Raw genomic sequence first — 20,995 nt, 5'->3', positions numbered from 1 at the left:
TGATGTCTGTGGCTGCAAGAATGTAAGTTATTTGTCACACAGTGCCTCCTATTGTAGACTGCTGCAAAGTGCATGTTGTTTTACCCCAGAATGTTCCTTTAAACACAGACATATAACTAAATTGCACATTTAGATGCTAGCAATTTCCTCACTTAGTGTGCAGACATTCTAGTTGGTTCTGGGTTGGACACTGCATGATTCTTTCTGAATTCCTTCAACACACCATTGGGAACCTGTACCAGCAGAAAGTAATTCTACAATTAAAGAAAAAAAACAGGAATACAGTAACATTTTACTTTGAGCATTGTTAACTTTGGTGTTTATGGGAGGCAGCATTGAGACATGTGAGGCAGACAGGATGAACAAAGTGGTGAACCGGCTGGCCGCCATGGGGTTTAACCTGACACTGGAGACTGGAACACAATCCCTTTAACCTCCTCGTGGAGGAACTAATGCATGAAGCACACAGCGTCCACCTCATAGGCTACCGCGAAGGTATGACAACTTCCGGAACATTCTGACCTATTGGCTCACTCTATAGCTACTACACACAGTACAACACAGTTGAATTTCTGAGTTTGTATGCACTCATTTGGGGGTTTCTTTCTTTAAAAAGATTTTCCTTTGATGCATCTCGTGTTGGTGCAATGCACAACATGACCCCCAGGTATCATGACATGTATACTAGTCAAGTCTAAAAGTTGAGATGTTCAAGAGTGTACATTTGGGGAAGGTAAGGATAAAAGCAACTAAATATCACATTAAAATCAAATGAGCAACAACCTGAGATGATGTAATTTACATAACATTTTAATTGAGAAGGTGAACATCAGTATTTATGTTCAAATTAAATGGATGTCAGCAGTTTTCATGGCTTAACTCAAAGAATGTTGATCCAATTTTCTCTCTTGGGAGGCAAACAAATAAGGATTTCTGTGTGTGCGTGTTTGTTTATTTGTTTGTTTGGCCTGTTAAGATTTTGACAATAATCCAGCTGGTTGTGTAACCTAATGAAGCACACAGGACTAACCATTACTAAGATACACTCATGGAGCTGATTGACCAGATATGCTAAACTAAGCACTTATTAATTCCAATGAATACAACTCCGTGTGCACGAGGGAGGCACATTTTGGTGTTAAAGGACCCAAACTGCAACCATATACAGTATATGCAAATAAAGTGTATGCAATATAATATATTTTGTTTACAGTACAATATAGTAACTATGTTCATCTCACTTTTAGTTAAAATCATTCATGTGTATGAGGATTGAGAATAACCACATTGTAATTGTGTTCATTTGTAATTGTGTTCATAGTCTATTTACAGCATGCCATCGATGAAAAGGCCTAAGTCTCGAGATAATAGTGTTTCAGTTGGCATGTGGAAAGATTAAGTAATTATTTGGTGTTGTTGTGATGCAAAAATGTGTTCATGTTTTGGGATTTTGTGTGTCGAGTTTCGACAAAGACGGACAGTTTACTTTCAGAAATTGTGTTTTAGTAATCTCCAGTTCATGTGCATCTGGGGACATATGTTGCTTGTTATCCTCCGTCTCTCTACCCTCGAAATTTGTCTCTGGTGTCTACTTTATAGGGAATCCCGTGAAAACAAAGTGGGGAGAGAAATTTTGTTCTTGGCACGAAAGGTCTTGGCTGATAGAGCTTTGGTGGATAGAGTGAGTTGTTCATTAATTGGTTTGTGTTTAATTGACACTGTAATGAACCTCAACTTGATCCCAGTCTGCGAGTGTAATGTAATGCACTGAAGATTATGCAGACATTCAGAACAATTTTTTTAATTGGATTGTTTTTCTTGTTATTTTAGAGAAAATAATACCAGAGCTGGTATGGCAAACAGTCGTGACTATAGATATTATGTTCTACATCCTGGTGGTGCCAAAACCTTGTCAAAGTTAAATACCGATTCTTACCCGGAATGCAGATGAAGTGGGATTTGTTATTATTAATTATTAAGTTCAGCTGATATTTTGATTTGTAAATGCTATACCTATACCGTATTCTACTTTTTTTTTTACTGTGGTTTGTCAACATGTAAGAAGCATATTGTGGCGGAATGTCTTCTTTTAATATGTGTTATTGATGATGCATATTATTATGTTCCAAAGCTCAGAAGTGACGAAGAGACTTTGGTGACTGCGGACATTATATGAGGAATCATTGTGTCTGATTATTTCTTCATAAATTATACTATTGTAAATTAACTTGATTTTTTTGGTTCGTTTTCCTATAATTTATCCTTTTTTAATGCGTTCTAGGTGCACTACATGTAACATGTAAAGTTGTATTTCCATAATACTGTAATAAATTACAATTTTAGAAATCCAATTGCCAAGCGCAGGGCTGTCACCTGGTTTGCGGCGAATCGCTCGCCGATATCACTGATGGATAAATCCCAGGAATGGTAGTCGAGCGCAGATCAGAGTTTAGGGGAATATGGCTCTCTCCAGAGGTTTGAGATGCTGTCAAAGGGTTTTCTCTTGGATACCTGTTCTTATAATAACCTGCGTGGTGTTGTGGTCATACTACGCCTACGTATTTGAGCTATGTCTTTGTAAGTATGATGAACAGTAGATGTTTACCGTTTTAATTGTAGCCATCGCAGATTGCCGCACAGCAGTGTTGATAACAATATCGTGTGAAACAGAGCAGGAGCTAGCAAAATAGGCGGAAGTGGTTGATGTTGTGCGCTTTTATTAAGTTAACGGAACATTTAGCTATTTCAAAATTTACTGGTTATTAAATGTGTCATTGCTACTAAGAGGTTAGTGTTCATACATAGTCTATTGTTGTGTCTCCTCCAGCTAGCTACAACCTTTCAGTCTGGCTCGTCGTGTTAGCCGTTAGATGTTGTGCCTCTTTTGATAAAGTAAGGGGGAACAGATGCTGCATTGTTGCCAGTCTCTGGCACCCGGTTTGTGTTTTTATTATGCCATATTCTTGTTTTTACAGTTACACTCACCAACACACTGGAACAAGGTGAGTTGCCCACGCATGTTTGTGCTATAAGCAGTGTACAATACAGTGTGCTACACATTACATTACTTTTATTGTTTGGTTGTTTAGTAAATTAACCCACCTGGTGTGTGTGCTTGCAGTGGCCTATCTATTGGTCTTTCATGTTTGTTTTGTGATGTTCTCCTGGACCTATTGGAAGTCCATATTTACCCCTCCTGCATCACCATGCAAAAAGGTATCCTGAACTGTTAAAGATGACGGACTGAACGCCGTGTTATTGATTCATTGCACCATAAAACGGTAATATAAAGTGATATGCCTTTGCTTCTGATGCATGTGTGTTGTTCTAGTTCCAGCTGTCATACTCAGACAAGCAGAGATACGAGATGGAAGAGAGGCCAGATGCTCAGAAACAAATCCTGGTTGAGATTGCAAAGAAACTGCCCATCTTTAGTCAAGCTCAATCTGGAGGTAAATGGTCCTTAAGTAATTTACAAATTGTTACTCGGCAAGGATATTATTTCATATGGAATTATGAACTCATTTGCCATATCTCAAAGTTAAAGGAGTTACAAGGGAGGTACACTAGCCACAGGCCGTCATCTCGAAAATAATCCGTGAGTGTTGAAAAGAAGTTGGCGAGGGCAATTAGCCTTGTGTGTGCTCTTGAGCATCCCCCATCAAGAGTATTCAGACAATGCATCTCTTTCATTAGTGCTGATTACTAAGAGTAAGTCCTAGGCTAGAGTAAGTCAGCTTAGCTCAAATGTTGTTCATTTAACTGGCCATCCTTATGTCTCCAGCTACCAGGTTCTGCGACCGCTGCCAGGTATTGAAGCCTGACCGCTGTCACCACTGCTCGGTTTGTGAAACGTAAGTCACTTTCCTTCTCAATCCATTTATCTACAGAGATCGTTCAAGGCAAGGAGAGACTGGTTGGCCTGGGAATGTGGTTATGACTAGAATCAATCAGAGCAGATGTTTACCACAAATAATCAGATCACACCTTTTTATCACACGTGTAAAGAAGGTTGCATAAAAAGTGGGAGATTTATTATATTAAAGTATTTACTGATTTAATGTATCTGTTGTACTGTACACCTGACGTCAATCTGTTTTTCTTTGAAGGTGTGTCTTGAAGATGGACCACCACTGTCCCTGGTAAGTCACTCAGCTTGCATTTCCTTGTTTTAAGGAATGTATGCATTAATTATGTGCTGATGCCCAAATGTACTTTTCTTTTAGGGTGAACAACTGTATCGGCTTTGCCAACTACAAGTTTTTCCTGCTTTTCCTCTCCTACTCAATGCTGTACTGTGTATTCATTGCAGCTACAGTCTTTCAGTATTTTCTCAAATTCTGGGTGGTAAGTGTCATTAGTCTGAATGATCACTCGTGCCTAACATAATTTAGTTATATGAAACAGATGTAGTTGCACATAGTCAGCACTATTGCAGTTCCACAAGAATGGAGAACTAAACCCTAGGTCATGAGTTATACCTTTTTTTGGGTTTCTTTTTCTCCTGTTTCTCTCGCCCAGGGTGACTTGCCGAATGGGCCCGCGAAGTTCCACATCCTCTTCCTTATGTTTGTGGCCCTCATGTTTTTCGTCAGTCTCATGTTCCTCTTTGGCTACCACTGTTGGTTGGTTGCCAAGAACCGATCCACTTTAGGTGAGGATTTACATATTTATTGGAGAACCCCTAAGATTTTGCTCATGAACCTTTCTCACTACCTTGTAGGTTCTTTGTTTGATTAGATGTGGTAGAATTTACATCATATTCTAATTATTTTTCTAGAGGCCTTCTCAGCTCCAGTTTTTATCAATGGACCAGACCGAAATGGCTTTAATGTCGGCACACGCAGAAACCTGCAGCAGGTATTTGGAGAGGATCGGAGGTTGTGGTTCATTCCTGTTTTCACAAGGTGAGTCATAAGAGACAGCAAGTTAAGATCCATAATAAACCAATTTTCCTCCTCTTGCTCATTAATTCTGGGGTGCTGCTTATTTGGCATGAGCATTTGTTAAATATTAGACATAGCTCTATACAAGAAATGTTTGTAATTGACATAATTAAAATATAAAACCAGAGAACATAATGCCACACAACATGCATGTCATTTATATACTATTAGTTAGTAATGTGATAGAATACAGGGGATATGGATAGTTGACTGTCTGCAGAATACAGAGATGTTTTATATGTAGCCGTGTTGGAGCTAATTAACAAAACGTAGTATGAGGAATTGGATCATTGGCGGGGACGTGCTAATGGTCATGGTTCCTTAACTAGCCTCCATCTTTTGTTTATGCTCTGGACACATCAGCCAAGGGAATGGCCACTACTTCCCCTTGAAGAATCGTAGTTCTGAGTCCCACAACCCCTTATTAGCCAATGAGGACATGTGGGAGGAGTCGGACGATGGCTCTGAGGATGGAAGCTTGGGTGAGTCACTTTCATTTTGTCATAGGCATATTTATACATCCATGTGTTCTTTGCAGTTCATTGAATACAAACTGCAGTTCAGTTTCTTACAACTTTAATCATTTAATATATTTTGTATTCAAGTAAAAAAAAAATCACCTGATAAACTGGACCAATATTGTTAAATAGTTGAGTCGACGACTATGTCTTAACCCCAGTAAATATGCCAATATGAATATGAATGTGAGGTTTTGGGACAGGGATGTCTATGTGTAAAGATTGTAAAGCACTCTGAGACAAATTTGTAATTTGTAAAAAAATGGGCTATACAAATAAACTGAATTGAATTGAATACCATAATTGATAACTGTTTGAGTGGTAATTCATTTTAATTTACTCTGAATTTATTTTAAAAACATGTGTATGTGCTTGTATTTGCAAGCAAAAGCCTTCCCAAATACTATAATGTTGCAATAATATAAGTTTTCTTTAAATGAGAAAAGTGCATCCTAAAGATTTTCCTGAGCTGCTCAATATCCCAGTATTAGCACCACAATTTAAAGGCAAACATTGTTTTTCATGCACTACTCGTCTTGAGATTTTCTGATATTTTGCTGCCATAACATAGTTTCTTTCAAGTGGAAAGGAAACATCCACAATTCAGTCAGGTGTTTGATCTATTGCTCATAAATTCCCCAATAGCTTGCGTATTTAAACATCACATTTTCCCAATTATTTTAATGTCTGTAATCAACATTTGAAACCTTTCACTTAATTCTGTCAACAAAATGAAATTAAAATGTTGAGACTGGTTTATCTAATGTCCAGATTAATATTCTGGAAATATATGCAAATTAGCACACATTTGATAAAGAATGCCTCATTTGCATATTGTAACATAACATTTCAGAAAACTTGTAATTCTTAATGTAAGTAATCAAGTAGAGAGGTTTCATGGTGATATCTTTTAGTTAAAATAATAAAACAAAGTCATTAAGTTGCAGTAAATATTGCATTACCAAACCAAAATTGTTTCCCTTGTCTTCACATAAAACATGAGAATCATTATTATGACTCACTAGTTTTCTGTAATTCCATCATTACCATAATAGAACATTCTTGAGCAGTTGATCTGGTTTCATCTTAATAACCTAAACATTCCTTTACTCACTTTTGTATCGTCACAGACGGTACTGGGCACACACCTCCAAACCAATAACTCTTGTCTGTATAAAGTCACCAGAAGCAGTTACGCAACACAATTTGTCGCCGTGAAGCAAAAAAGACTTCTGACAGTGAAACAAACCAAAAACCCAAATGTGTTTGTGTTCAGTAATCTGGAGGCACTGATCTCCTCTGCACAAGAATTTGTTTCTCACCGTACTATTCTGCTTCCACCTGGTGGTCATATTCAACATAATGTTAACTTCTGGAACGGCTGAATCAGTTTCAACAAAGACTGATGAAATAACATGATGAACTTGCTCTGTTTTTGTCTTTTTTCACAGCTGAGAACCAAGACCCCTCTGTTACAATAGAGATGGAAGAATAGTTACTTCATTTAAGGACAACAGACACTCATACAGAGGACATGGATTAACACAACACACATAGGCAAAAGCATTCCAAATCATATGGATGTTCATTGCCAAACTTGTGGATTTAAAATCTGCAATTGGATTGTCGTATGTATGTGTGTGTGTGTGTATACATATATATACACACACACACACACACACACACACACACACACACACACACATACATACATACATAAAACAATCCAGTTGCAGGTTTTTCATACTTTATATTCCTCTGGTTGTTCATCTCAAGGCTCCGGCCTCTGTGATATTATATATTACTGTTAATTGGGACGCTTTGATCTGGCACTGTACAACTTGATATGCCTCTGTTTCATTGTTGGGCTGTGAGTTTACAGTGTTGCACTTTCAACCCACTATCTCTGAAGAGTGGTGTCTCTAAATTGACGCACGTAGTGCTCCAGAGATCTCTTGTAGTGATTCAGCTTTCTTGACTCTTCGAGGGTCTCTAACCATTTTAACATAGGACCTTACTTTTTTCAACGACCATAAGTATATTGTAATACCTAATTTAACCACCGCCTTATTAATATATTTATTCTTGTCTTTTGTGAGTCCATTTCTCCTGAGAATGTATGCAGCGCCCTGCTTGCGAATAGATGGTGCCAACATTCTGGGCACTTATTAAGGCAGGAACTCTTATATTTTAGCATTAATATTGAGACCAAATGCTATTATCTATGTCTGATCAGTCCGGTGACAGTAATAAAAACAGAACCAGCATATATTTGTAGCTCTGGTTCACAGCTACACTTCACTATGTTTAAAAATGAATTACTCAACAAGAGTATTACAGCAAAATTAAAGGTATACTATGCAGGAATTTCCTTGAATACTATAGACTCATTAAAAGTAATCCCTTTAAGCATAATTTATGATGACCATATTATTATATTGGAAGTGTGTGGCCATGTCTGTATCTGCAGAGACCCTGCTTTCTACCTGTAATTTATTAAATATTGCTTATTAAAATGAATGCAGTGAAAAGTTAGATTTTACTGTCTGGGATGAGCATACATGAAAAACTGTGATATACATTTAACCCTTGTGTTGCCTTCGGGTCATTTTGACCCGATTCAATATTTAACCCTCCTGTCGCCTTCGGGTCAATTTGACCCGATTCAATGTTTAATGTCGGTGTTCTTTCGGGAGTCAACAAACAAACATAAAGTACCTCACACTTAAACTTGGAAAACAATATTAATTCTAATAATTTTCTGGAGATTTTAATAGCTGGGGTCATATTGACCTCAAGGGTAAAATATGTTAGTAAATATAAAGGTAACAGGAGGGTTAAACATTGAATCGGGTCATATTGACCCGAAGGCGACAGGAGGGTGAAACATTGAATATCATATCAGGCATCCCAAAAATGGTAACACTTTGATGCAAAGTGAAATTAGCTTTTATCATAAGGGCACACCTTAGATGTGTGTGTGTGTATGTATATATATAAATATATATGTGTGTCTGTGTATATATATATATAAATGTGTGCATATCTGTGTGTGCGTGTATATGTGTGTGTGACATTTTTTATATCAATGAAATGGTTGTTTGCACTTTTTATTTAGCCAGTGTACTTTTGTTCATAACGATGTCTTGAATGGAGTACATATATTTATTTTGTATCAGTAAACAGTTAGGTCTTTTAACAAACCGTAATGCTGTTTGATCATGAAATTAACTTTCATCAGATCAGTTTTTCTACTGTTGGGAAAGCCAAAAGAAATGTTGCTCAATCTGAGAAATACATACTTATTGTTTAATTCAAAGTGTTGCTTTTATCTGAGGTATGATTCATTGTTTGAAAGCATGTATAAAACATTAGGAAAGATGTGGATGTCGAGTGTTTCATGTAATCTTGCGTCTATTTATTGTTCTTCAGCTTTTTTCCCCTGCGTATTGAGTTTACTGATTCATTATGGTGTCTGTATATTTTGTTCCATCAAGTGATACTTAAAATAAACGGTTGAAGCAATGTGCTTTTATCAAATAATAGGTTATTTATAACATGAGAAGATGACTAATTATACTCAATTTGCAGATTGGAGTTCAACATTGCGAGAGCACAGTATGGTCCCTTTTGAATAGTCTTTGGGGTATGTGATTGAGGCGCATCCCTTTTTCAAAACTTTCTGAACCATCAAAAGTATTGATACAGTTTCTGTCTTTTAACAAATATAAATTCTTTATTTTCCACCAGTTGTAACATGCAAATAAAATGATCCAAGTTGAACTCTTCATATGGTTCAGTGTCGTCTTCTTTCTTTAGCATGAGAATACACAGCACAAAACAATAAATCAAATCAATCAGATGACTCATTTTGTACTGAGTTAAGGAAATTTGGAGATAGTAGCAGTATTTGTCACAACGAGGAGAACATGAGATGCATTTAAATAAACAAGACAAAATATACTCAAAACAATTCCATGTTCCTCAGGTTGTCCTCCGTTCAGTCAGTGCCGAAGTACCTCTGTCCAAAATGTGTTGGAGCAACTGGATGAACCTCCGTGGTCAAGATGGTGATATCAGGGAACTCCTGGATTATAGATTTGGCTCCTGGGAGAAAAGTAAAATGTATTACACTATGTATGAAGTGTGAACATGTAACCTAAGATATCCAGCAACACTGCTGCTGCTGTTAGGAATTAGTACTAAATAGTGTCTGAAAGTGATACAAAAGCAAACACTCAGTCAAACTTATTTTCAATGATGAGGTTGCCATTTGTCACCAAAGGATGCATCCTGACTTCTGTGTTCCACGTCCACCCTGACGTTTTCAGCTTGCCTAACGAAGAAGTTCTTGACAGGCTATAGTGACCACATTCATGCCAGTTGTGCTGTACAATAGTAGAGCCTAAAAACTGTTGAAGCTGACAGAGTAAAGCTGAAAAAGTCAAAGAGGAGTTCAATATATTACTAAAATGCGTGTCGTATAGAACACCAGTTCTAAAAAACAGTTGATCCTGAACCACAGCTGGCTGTATGGTACAGAAATACACATACAAAGATAAATAATTAACATGTCTCTCCTAAAGCTCTTAAAGGTCATATCTTTTTTAATCTTTTCAGCTGATGTCCAACTACAATAAGTCAAGACTGTTCCAAGAACCATTTTCAGAGACAGATTTGCCAGTGTGTTAACATAATGGACTAAACACAAATTCTAATTTATGTTGGTATAAATTAAAATAATCTTGATGAATGGTGTGCCAAGTCCTCAGGAGTGCTACATTATCCTCACAACATGCTTTCGCGAGAGTGCTGGAAAGAGAAAACTTCTCCAGGAAAACGCTTTTTCTTAAGACTGCTGCGTTGGTCACTCGTATAAAACCGTATGTACTGCTGAGCAGGATCAGCATTGTGGTTACCAGCAGTACATTGTAAGGAGACAATGATAGACCAGATAGAAGAGTGGCAAGGAGATTGGAGACAACATGTGTACATGTGGTGGGTAAGCAAAGGTAAATAGGTGATGAGCTGCTTGTGGTGGTCTACCATGAGGCGTGGAGAAGAGGCTGAGAAGGATAATATGTCTGGGCTGGACTCTGTGCTCTATCAACACTCTCACTGCCTCAATCACAGTGTTCCCAGTACCTGCATACACAGAAAAGTTAAGGTTAGACACATGTGTTCATTTTAAACTTTTCGTATTGATTTCAGGATTTTTGTTGTAAATTTTAAAAAAAAGGGTCACAATATGAGACGCTTTGCACAAAACTGATGTTAGCATCTGAAAAAGGAACTGGAGCCGCGTGCTGATCGATCTGCCCGTGAGTCAGAATGCTAGGCAGGCTTTCATTTCTAGTAAGTATAACCATATGTTCCATCATTCTGACATGATAAAGCATACCTTCAAACTGGCTTGCTCCCTGTCATATTTTTTCAAAAACAAAGCAGAAAAATGCTGCTTTGTGAAACCAGGCTATTAAAATACTATTTGTGTTGGTCCTCATTATGCTATTCAGCAGCTTGGTAGCTATCTCCCGGGCACTATAATTTCCCCCATGAGAGCTATAATTATCAGAACAGTGTGAATGGGCCAGTATGATGTGGAAACACAGACTTGACAGTGAAGGTCAATTAAAGCGAGATTTCTCAAAATGAAAAATACATTAAAGCGTTTTTACATTTGGACAAAAATTAACATATCTTGCCATTTAGGTGCAACCAAGGGCGGTAAACTGGACTAATCAGGAAGATAAACTGTGATCAGTCCTGTGTTACTTACTAAGGATGGGGTACATGAGCAGCACTTTTCTCCTGTATACATCTGGAGGGAACTTGGCATAGTAGACCTTGGCTTTCTGTGTCTCCTCATCACTCTGGATGAGGATCTTGCCGATGCGGATGGAGCGACAGCAGTCCCGGAGTCCCTGTTCCATGGCCTCACCTGTGGGGAGACACAGGGGAACACAGCTTTGATCAAAACCTTGTTTATTAAAGCACAACTGTTGTTTGGAGCCAGTGTGCCAGCATTACTTTTTTCAGATATTTTACATTATCTGCCCTAGCATAACTGACATAAGAGGATAATATAGGGTTTGCAATAAATGCATTAGGTTTAGCATTTGACAGCGATAAGAGTCTCATTAAATCTGACGGACAAAGAAAGTAAGAGTTGCTGACTCCTATGCCTTAAGATAATATATTCTGCAAAGTACAGAATTGGCCTATTATTTCTTATTAATATTATCAAAAAAAGTTCACGAACAGAAAAAAACTGCCTGCTGATAAAAAGCAAATAATCCAAAGCACACAAAGGAATGACCTGATGAATATGTGCATAAAAGAATGTACAGGATGAGTGCAGTCGCCACAAATGACATGTGCATGAAAGACATGATACTTGCCCTTAAAAGGAGACTAATTTGGTAGGTGCACTACGGCAGGTTTGACTTACCACTCCTCATTATACTGACTCCACAGTTGCCTCTTTCAAACTTGACACCTTCATACTTGTACCCTGAGGGGACAAACGTAGTATGAACACTGTAGCTGTATTAAAACAGCCAACTGGTAATGTATGCTCCAGGGTAAAACACTGGATGGGAGCCTTGCACCTAGTTTCATTTGTGTTATTAGAATATGTGAGCTCTTAAATGGATATTGAATGATGGAGATTAGTTCTGTGTCAAACCTTTAAACCTAAAGTGTGACTTGATTAATCGAGAAAGAGACCCTCACCTGTTGGTGTGGTTACAGTGCACTCTGAGTAGGGGAGCTGATTCAAACCCTCTTCAACTACTAATCGGATCTGTTGTTGGAGAAAGAAAAAATGTACAGCTTGTAGTTTATAAACATACATGTACAGTATGTAGTATTCAGGCATGAAAACGGGTCAGAAGTGAAAAAGGTGAGGATAGGCGCACGCGCGCGGGGGGGGGGGGGGGGTGACTTCCACGAACATCGATGTTGGACGTTGTATGATAATCTGTAGGTCCTCCATTCTGGTGATCGGGCCCTATAATAATAGTAATATTGTGTATAATATGGTCATTCATGAACCAACTTCCTTTTTTTTTGGCGTGAACAAGTCTTCAAGTCTTGAGCTCTGCTGAGCCTTGACTCTGTTCCTTGAGTCTGTTCCTTGAGTCTGTTCTGCCTCTACCTGGTTGTCACGATCTTCTATACCATACCTGCCATAAATATACTGATACAATACCATAAAAACAGTATACCATAAATAAGACACTGGTATATTTATCTATAATATTAATAAATACAATATCTGTATGGTTCACTTTTTACCAACTTTTTCAACACTTAACAAATGGCAGTAATATTAGTATTAGCCTACAAGATATTAATGAAACTACATGGAGCCATCATAGCATTGATTATACACTATGAGGCCGTTAGTCTGTATCTGACCAGATGATTGAGTTCATCAGGATGAGCAGCTGTAGAGTTACACAACTTTACAGACTGAACTTAAACATTTCACTTCTGGCATCTTCTTATATTTTTATTTTTAAAGCCGAAAATTCCGCCACTTAACGCCCCTCTCTGTTAGCGCTGCGCAGTTAGCGCAGACAGCTTGACACGGAGCAGCGCGTGGGCTCTGATCCCGCGCTCTTTTAATGAAGTATCGATACTAAAAATATGCTAAATCACATCGTTTTTAACGTACGGGCACTTTGTTAGTATCGCTACACCGTGCAGCATGACAGCAGCAGATGTAGCGGACTAACATTCAAGCTAACCTAAACCACCAAACGCTGAAGACATCTTGACGCTGATTGGCCGAGACGCGACACATCAAAGATGTTTTATTGCGAAGAGCACCACTCCACATTTTCTCCGTGTCCCACTCCAATCTCATAAACACCGGCCGGCCTATTGACCCCCCCCCCCCCCAACCCCAAAACAAAAACTTTTCGGATCTACACGATTCACGTAAGTCACCTATTTTGGCAGTAGGGGCGAGATCCCCCTAGCGACGCTGGCACTCAGTGGCACTTGCCAGTAGTTGCCGCAGCTACTCAGTGGCACTTGCCGGCACTTGCCAGCAGTTGCCAGCAGATGCCACTACTAGTCAAAAAGTGCCACTACTAGTCAAAAAGTGCCACTGCTAGTCAAAAAGTGCCACAGCTAGTCAAAAAGTGCCAGCAGACGGAGGGTCGGCCAGGCGCGTCTGCGGCATGTCTGCGCAGTGACGAGTCTGCGACGACTCAGTGACAAGCTCCACTGAAGTGCCCGGACAGCGGAAGAAATCACTTTCATGATCACACAATGGAGGAGCTGCGGTTTAGCTAGATAGATAGCTAAAATAGCTAGATACACAGATGGATGTGTGTGTATATATAAAAAAGACACTAATTAATATATATATATATATATTAATTAGTGTCTTTTTGTAGACACTTACTGACAATATGCAATAAGATAGTGCTGTACATTACTGCTGTACTATATTTAATATTGTTTTGCTACTACTACGTTTCACTTCGTAATCTATTACACTTATATACCATGATATTGTAACGTCTCGGACGTTATGGCACTGATGACACGGAGACGGGACGACGTTATTAATCCTCCCTTTATTGGGCATCCACCAACACATACAGCGTGTTCCTCTCAGTTTAGCAGGTCGAACGTCAACAACAACGGTTCCCGTCAACCACCCTTAACTCCCGTTTTCCGACAGGTTAACCCCGCCTCCCCTCTACTCCGCCAATCACAGGCACGCCCCCTCGACCAGCACGCACGGTGCCACACTTTGATTGACAGCCACTTCACAGGGTCGCTACAATATATTACGAAGTGAAACGTAGTAGAAGCAAAACAATATTAAATATAGTACAGCAGTAATGTACAGCACTATCACATATTGTAAGTAAGTGTCTACAAAAAGACACTAATTATATATATATATATATATTAGGGCTGTGAAACGATTAAAATTTTTAATCGGGTTAATCACAGGTTTTTGTGGATTAATCATGATTAATCACATATTACCGATATTTTCGGTATATTTTGTGAGAACATAGAGATTTATGACAAAAGACGGATATATACATTTATACATTCTTCTATACAATGGTGCTGCAACTCAGCAGTTATTTAGCAGTTTTCTTCCATATGGAACATTAATACATCTTCATCCTAAACAGAATGTTTAACCCTCCTGTTACCTTTCGGGTCAATTTGACCCCATTCAATGTTTAATGTCGGTGTTCTTTGGGGTCAATTTGACCCCAGGCTGTTTTTCACTGTGTCAAACATATAAGAAATATCAACTTTTTTATTTCTTTAAAGGGCTATTTAGGTGGTCAACAAACAAACATAAAGTACCTCACACTTAAACTTGGGAAGCAATATTAATTCTAATAATTTTCTGGAGGTTTTAATTGCTGGGGTCAAATTGACCCCGAGGGTAAAATATGTTAGTAAATGTAAAGGTAACAGGAGGGTTAAACAGAACATTTTTCTCTTGTTTGTCAACCATTAACTCCACCATGATACAATCTAAAGGCCTCTAGTCTTCCTCTAGCAGCTGCTGAGGCAAACTGACTGTGTGGGTTTTCTTCATGAACTGGGCCGTGATGAAAGGGACGGCGGGGACACCGCTGCAAAGCTGAAACCTCACCGGCCCGGACAGGTGGACAGATTGACAAGTGACTTTTTTTTGCTCGGTCCGATGCGCGCGACGGAGCTCTGTGGCGCGAGACGGAGATCGATAAGTGTTAATGCAACGCGAAGAGACAGAAATGACATGTTGCTGTGGAGATACGATCAACAACAGACGTTTAGTTTAATAAAAGAACAAAGACGTGCTATAGAGAACATGTCAGGGGGCGGGCCAATCTTTTTAATGTCATGCGATCTACCAACACTACGCCGCGATCGACTGGCAGGTCGCGATCGACGTGTTGAGACCCCTGATCTACAGGAAGTAAAAGTCGTAACAAGGTTTCCGGAGGTGAACCTGCGGAAGGATCATTACCGATGAACAGACCATCTGCATGAGAGCGGACAGAGTTCAGATTGAAGTGGTGTATTGGAAGCTCATTTGCAAGTGACTTTTTTTTCGTCACAACGACCAACAACAGACGGATTGGAAGCTCATTCTGCGCATGCGTTAAATGCGTAAAAAAAAATTAACTAGTTAAACCTGTAATTGGATTAACTGAGTTAACGCGTTATTTTTCACAGCACTAATATATATATATCCATCTGTGTATCTAGCTATTTTAGCTATCTATCTATCTATCTATCAATCTAGCTAAACCGCAGCTCCTCCATTCTGTGATCATGAAAGTGATTTCTTCCGCTGTCCGGGCACTTGAGTGAAGCTTGTCACTAAATCGTCGCAGACTCGTCACTGCGGCCGACCCTCCGTCTGCTGGCACTTTTTGACTAGTAGTGGCACTTTTTAACTAGTAGTGGCACTTTTTGACTAGTAGTGGCATCTGCTGGCAACTGCTGGCAACTGCTGGCAACTGCTGGCAAGTGCCGGCAAGTGTCACTGAGTGCCAGTGCTTACGCTTTAGACTAACAGTGGCATCTCCTCAAAGTACAATTTCATGGCGGTATAACAGTATGACATGGTAAAAAAATTAATTATATATTTTTTATTATTAAAGAAAGGCGGGTACATTATACATATCATGGTATATAAGTGTTATATATTACGAAGTGAAACGTAGTAGTAGCAAAACAATATTCAATATAGTACAGCAGTATTGTACAGCAATATCGTATTGCATATTGTAAGTAAGTCTAAAAAAGTACATTATCTATGCAAGTCTGTGTCACTTGCCACAGACTTGCCACTGAGGTGCCAGTGAGTTGTCGCTGAGTACTGGCACCGAGCGGCACTTGCCACAGACTTGCCACTGAGGTGCCAGTGAGTTGCCAGTGAGTTGCCATTGAGTTGTCGGTGCCAGTGATTGCACTCGCCCTCTCTCTATTTTGGTTTCAAAACGGCGAATTTCGCCGAAAGGTGAGGGATTCTCATGCCTGAGTATTAAGTAACGATCTTACCAGTCGATCAGCACAAAACACAAAGTCTCCTCTGCTGGTTGTCCTGAAAAAATGAATATGTACATAGTTCAGAATGTACTTTTCACGGAAAATTTACCAACCCTCCTCATGTCTCCTGTTATGATACATACATTTATGGTATTGGTACTAGGCACTGATCCGATAGCAGTGTCCTCTTCCAGTTTGACTTTACCTCAGTGTGGAGCAATTGGAAATGAGGCTGAAACTACACAAAACTTTATATTGATGCTTTGTTCAAAACTGGTTATTATATTCTTCTAGAGGGTTTTTAAAATTATATAGTTAAACATGTTATTTATTATGATAGTGACTAAGAAAGTGTATTTAACCTCTTAACATCCGGTTACTCTATTTTTGCCTAAGTAGCTTTAAGGTTGGAAAATCATTGTATTCCACAGTCTTGACAGTATCCTGCATATCCTTCTACAGCTTGTTCCAGATCTTCATATATATATATATATATCTTTGGCACATCCACTGGATATGAAAGATAAAGTTCTGTGGGTTTGAAGGATGTTTGGCAACACAGCACCAGTGTGAATCAGCTCTTCGTCTGGCAAGAGTTATATCGAAGGGGTTTGATTGGATCAATCATCAATACCATTGTGCTGAAATCCATCATTTACACTACCCTTCACCAACCAACAGAACTACATATTGTTATCATATTTAAAGTTAGGGACACTATGTTGACACAGTTTTATGAGACTAGACTCTACAGTTTTGATCCTGTTGCCTTTTCATTTGGTTTTGAAACTGAACGAGTGTGGTGTCTCATACACAACTTTAATATGTCCCACGACCATCCTATTTGCTGTGATCCCAAGATAGAAGAGTAGGGACTCACTTGTCTCTGATTATGGTCTGCAATTCACGGATCTGGTCGTTCAGAGGGAGCAGTTTAAGCTGAGGTCCCAGGTTATCTTGGTGTTTGGTGGCATCAGTTGGGTCCGAATTGGACAGCACTGGAGACACGCTGCTGCTGCTGCTGCTGCTGCTGCTACTGCTGTTGTTGTTGTTTGCAAACCGTACCTGTTTCATTGGATGCTCCTGGTCACTGTTCACATTGTTCAGTTGCTGATTGTGGCATGGCATCCTGAGGCCGAGATCAAAAGGGTTCTCTTAATACTATGCTGAAGCCAGACCCAGTTCAACCGCTGTCTGACAAAGAAGACAACGTGGTCTTGCTTTAGCTTCGGCTGCTGTTTTAGAAGTGAGTTTCTCAGAGACACGCAGCTCCCCTACAGAGACAGCCCGCCAGCAAAACGTTGACCGACCTGTCGATGCTTAATCCCGTCGTATGGAAATCAAACTAGCGGCTGATATGTTGTAAAAAACGTGGCTTCAAGTTTCTCGTTTGCTAGCTTTGACAATGACAGCGTTGGCGATGACCGGATATGACGTTACCTGCGCGCCGACGGCTTTCCTCCTCTAACAACATGGCGATGATGTTGCTGCCGCTGAAATGCGGCATTCACTTCCAAAGACGGAAATTAGCGCTTCTCCTTCGACAGGCGAGCTCGTATCACAGTTGGAATAAAAGTCGCCGTGAAACTGGGACCGACGGTAAACGCCAAAGTACATATTTGGTGAGTGAAAGGGGGGTCGGCCGGCTGGAGAGGACGAAGTGTTTTTGATGTGACTATCACCGCGCAAGGGCAGAGACGGAAAGTGCTCTTGACTAACTTTCAGGGAAGTTAGATGAGGTGATTTGGCCAGTTTGTTTACGAGAATGGTGACTGCCACGTCAATATAATGTTAGTCAACGAACCGCTAACGTTGAGCGTCTGAGCGACAGCTAATTAGCTAACTAGCTAACCTAACTAGCTAGTATTACGCTAACTAGTAGCGTTACTTGTATGCTCGACGTCCCAGTCGGGTCTGCACTTTGCCCCCTTGGCTGAGTATTTGAAAGTAAAGAGCACACTGTTGAAACGATCATTGTTGACCAGGCTAATGATGCAGCTCGTCAGTGGCACCAGGCACGTGCAGCTGTGACAGTGCACGTTAGATAAGACCACCTGGGGAACCTAACGTGTCAGCCCTATGTTATTGACTTACAACTCTACCCTTAAACAACAAGTTGGTTGCCACTTGCCACTTGCCTAGGTCCGTCTGATGCAGTCTAATGTTACAGCCCTGCCATACGTTCAGTTACCAATTTAGTTCAGTTTACAACAAATCACACATTTACATTGAATATATAAATATACTTGGTTGGACATATTCTAAGTAAGTAAATATGTAAACTTACTTCTCATGACAAATTATGATTTTCTCAAATATGTTTATAGTATTTGATCACATGACGTGTTAAGTCATCAGAGGTCAGAGGTTGGATTGCACAATGTCCTCATGGAGATACAAGTATCTAATATTTGCTCTCGGCAATAAATATGTCTTTTTGTATATCTATGTTTAATTCTGGGGCAGTGGTAGCTTAGTTCTGATTGTGTTTTAATTCAATTGCTTTCGTTTTGGTTACAATGAGTTTTATAAGGGACAAATATTCATGGTAAAAAACAATTATCAACTACCACATTGATCTTATATCGGTTCAGAATGTCACCACTCTTTACTCTTTATACCCTGCCTTTGGTGACTTTAATCTGTGACTTTATTACAACTGTCCATCCTGGAGAGGGATCCTCCTCTGTTGCTCTCCTGAAGGTTTCTTCCCTTTTTTCCCTCCTGAAGGGTTATTTAGGAGTTTTTCCTGATCCGATGTGAGGTTTTGGGACAGAGATGTCTATGTGTACAGATTGTAAAGCACTCCGAGACAAATTTGTAATTTGTGAAAATGGGCTTTACAAATAAACGGAATTGAATTGAATTGACTCATACATGTGTTAAGTGTTTGTTTTTATTGGAATTAAATAGGTTTGCAGTTTAATATACCCTATTTTGTGTTTCATTAGTTATGTTATTCCTGATAGTGTTCCAGACTGTCTGTCTGAATGTGAAAACATCCTTAAAAATTATTCGGCAGAAAACAAGACTCGTATTTTTCTCATTTCAGCTGAGTTCACCATCACATCTACGGACAGCAACATGGACTACAAACAGGAGCGAAAACAGTCGGAACATTTTGGAGGTGGTAAAAGTAAGTATGGTTGAGAAAAAAACGTGAATCATTTGTGTTATGAAAGTCAAAAGGAGAATAACACTGCTTGATGTTTTCCCAGCATTTGCAGATTACAGACAAAAGAACATGTTGGCATGGAAATGCAGGAGGAAGGCTAAATGCAGATCCGAAAAATGTAGTGAGTACAGTACCTTCTTTTCACAGCTCATCGGTTTGGTTTGGTTCATTTGGGCTGGTGTGAAAGCTTTCTATCAAATCCTGGAGGGTACTAAACCACTGAACTAATTGAAAAGGTTGGTCTCGTTCCGCTTTTAAGCAAATTCTGGAGAGGTTTGTTTGTGGTGTAAAAGCATTTTATGATGGTCTATGTGACTCTCGCAGTATTTCAAAAGGTGTGTGACAGCAATCTCACAGTAATAAGCCAGAATCATTACAAGACAGCTCCTTTTTGTCCCGTCTGCCAGTTAGTCATTATTCATAACATGAGGTATATTGGAAGTCTCATAATACTTATAACTTTAATAATCGCATATTTCTTTGTGAGCTCTTAGTGACATCAACAAACATACATATAAACAACAGCAGCATAAATGTCAGTCGCTTAGAGATCTATTCTCTACACAGGACTTTGATTTACCCACATGGGTCCTGAAGATGCAACATGACAGTCGCCAAAGAATTTACTTGTCAGTCTGTATAACTTCATGTTTACTCCTTTGGGTTTGCATGTACAAAGTCAGTGTGAACAGGTAGTTGTCCAGTAACTAATTCAACAATGTACCATTTTTGTTTCTTGGTCCAGACCAAATGAGCTGAACTACAGGTGTGAGTGCTGTCTATAGTCTTTGGTCATTGAAACATTTTGTGCTGCTTCTTTGAAGGACCAATTTTACATATTTACACTAAACCAAACTCCTACATGAATGGAGAATTATGCAGTGGCTCTTTTAAAATGATTGAGTCCTTTCAGTTTTGGATTCTAAAAATTGTGTTTTGGACAAGAATCATTTGAAAAATCTGTATTATATATAAACCCTACAGTGTCTATGTTTTCAAGTGGTTAGTGGATAGAACATTTGTTATATGGCAAGCGACATGGATTGTAAAACACCTTTATTAATATTATCATTATTATTGTTAGGAATGAATCAGCCGAAACAGACGACTGATCCGATACCATTTTAATTTATAAGCTGTATGAAAGTAACTCGGATCATTCTTTTGCGGCAACATCAGGTATTACTTAGACATTGCTTTCCTAACTTTTTTAAAGAATATGTTTTAAATAGATATTTTGTTATTTTAAATTTATTATCAAAATAATGAGAAACTTGAAGAAAAGAACAACATGAATACAAATTATTAGTATTTATTTGTTCTGT

At 39.1% G+C, this 20,995-nt stretch overlaps 3 protein-coding genes across 5 annotated transcripts in view; 2 read left to right on the top strand and 1 right to left on the bottom strand.

Moving 5' to 3' along the window:
* Positions 1-2,449: 2,449 nt before the first annotated feature.
* zdhhc15b (zinc finger DHHC-type palmitoyltransferase 15b) lies at positions 2,450-9,252 on the top strand. Of its 2 annotated transcripts, XM_056440281.1 has the most exons (12): positions 2,496-2,577; positions 2,828-2,892; positions 2,976-3,002; positions 3,122-3,216; positions 3,332-3,452; positions 3,785-3,854; positions 4,110-4,142; positions 4,227-4,347; positions 4,522-4,654; positions 4,781-4,907; positions 5,310-5,428; positions 6,916-9,252. In XM_056440281.1, the coding sequence occupies exons 4-12, from the start codon at positions 3,157-3,159 to the stop codon at positions 6,957-6,959; spliced, it is 828 nt and encodes a 275-aa protein (XP_056296256.1). In that variant the 5' UTR covers positions 2,496-2,577; positions 2,828-2,892; positions 2,976-3,002; positions 3,122-3,156; the 3' UTR covers positions 6,960-9,252. The 2 variants fall into 2 exon arrangements, with proteins under 2 accessions (XP_056296255.1, XP_056296256.1); XM_056440280.1 differs by lacking the exon at positions 2,828-2,892 and having other exon boundaries at positions 2,450-2,577.
* Positions 6,358-17,633, bottom strand: uprt (uracil phosphoribosyltransferase (FUR1) homolog (S. cerevisiae)). Of its 2 annotated transcripts, XM_056440284.1 has the most exons (8): positions 17,376-17,461; positions 16,639-16,733; positions 16,508-16,550; positions 12,200-12,269; positions 11,916-11,978; positions 11,244-11,405; positions 10,511-10,609; positions 6,358-9,571 (listed from the first exon to the last, which is right to left on the bottom strand). In XM_056440284.1, coding segments are annotated over exons 2-8 (546 nt in total). In that variant the 5' UTR covers positions 16,641-16,733; positions 17,376-17,461; the 3' UTR covers positions 6,358-9,464. The 2 variants fall into 2 exon arrangements, with proteins under 2 accessions (XP_056296259.1, XP_056296258.1); XM_056440283.1 differs by lacking the exon at positions 16,639-16,733 and having other exon boundaries at positions 17,376-17,633.
* Positions 17,634-17,925: 292 nt separating this feature from the next.
* abcb7 (ATP-binding cassette, sub-family B (MDR/TAP), member 7) overlaps positions 17,926-20,995 on the top strand; it is a 36,864-nt gene continuing 33,794 nt past the window's right edge. Inside the window, exons 1-3 of the mRNA XM_056440279.1 lie at positions 17,926-18,117; positions 19,548-19,631; positions 19,714-19,791. Of these exons, the coding sequence (XP_056296254.1) occupies positions 17,926-18,117; positions 19,548-19,631; positions 19,714-19,791 (354 nt within the window). The remainder of the gene's footprint in view (positions 18,118-19,547; positions 19,632-19,713; positions 19,792-20,995) is intronic.

The sequence above is a fragment of the Pseudoliparis swirei genome, chromosome 19 (genome assembly GCF_029220125.1).
Source record: "Pseudoliparis swirei isolate HS2019 ecotype Mariana Trench chromosome 19, NWPU_hadal_v1, whole genome shotgun sequence".
Lineage (NCBI taxonomy): Eukaryota > Metazoa > Chordata > Actinopteri > Perciformes > Liparidae > Pseudoliparis > Pseudoliparis swirei.
The sequence above is the reverse complement of the archived record's forward strand: the minus strand, read 5'-3'. Positions and strand labels throughout refer to the sequence as shown.

What these genes read in the sequence shown, in the direction of transcription:
- zdhhc15b (XM_056440280.1), top strand. Translation starts at nt 2,460, where the DNA reads ATGGCTCTCTCCAGAGGTTTGAGATGCTGTCAAAGGGTTTTCTCTTGG. An exon ending in CACTGCTCGGTTTGTGAAAC is followed by an intron (nt 3,855 to 4,109) that starts GTAAGTCACTTT and finishes TTTTCTTTGAAG; the next exon opens with GTGTGTCTTGAAGATGGACC. An exon ending in CTCTGAGGATGGAAGCTTGG is followed by an intron (nt 5,429 to 6,915) that starts GTGAGTCACTTT and finishes CTTTTTTCACAG; the next exon opens with CTGAGAACCAAGACCCCTCT.
- uprt (XM_056440283.1), bottom strand. Translation starts at nt 17,623, where the DNA reads ATGCCATGCCACAATCAGCAACTGAACAATGTGAACAGTGACCAGGAG. An exon ending in CAGACCATAATCAGAGACAA is followed by an intron (nt 16,551 to 17,375) that starts GTGAGTCCCTAC and finishes TCATTTTTTCAG; the next exon opens with GACAACCAGCAGAGGAGACT. An exon ending in CCTCTTCTCCACGCCTCATG is followed by an intron (nt 9,572 to 10,510) that starts GTAGACCACCAC and finishes CTTTTCTCCCAG; the next exon opens with GAGCCAAATCTATAATCCAG.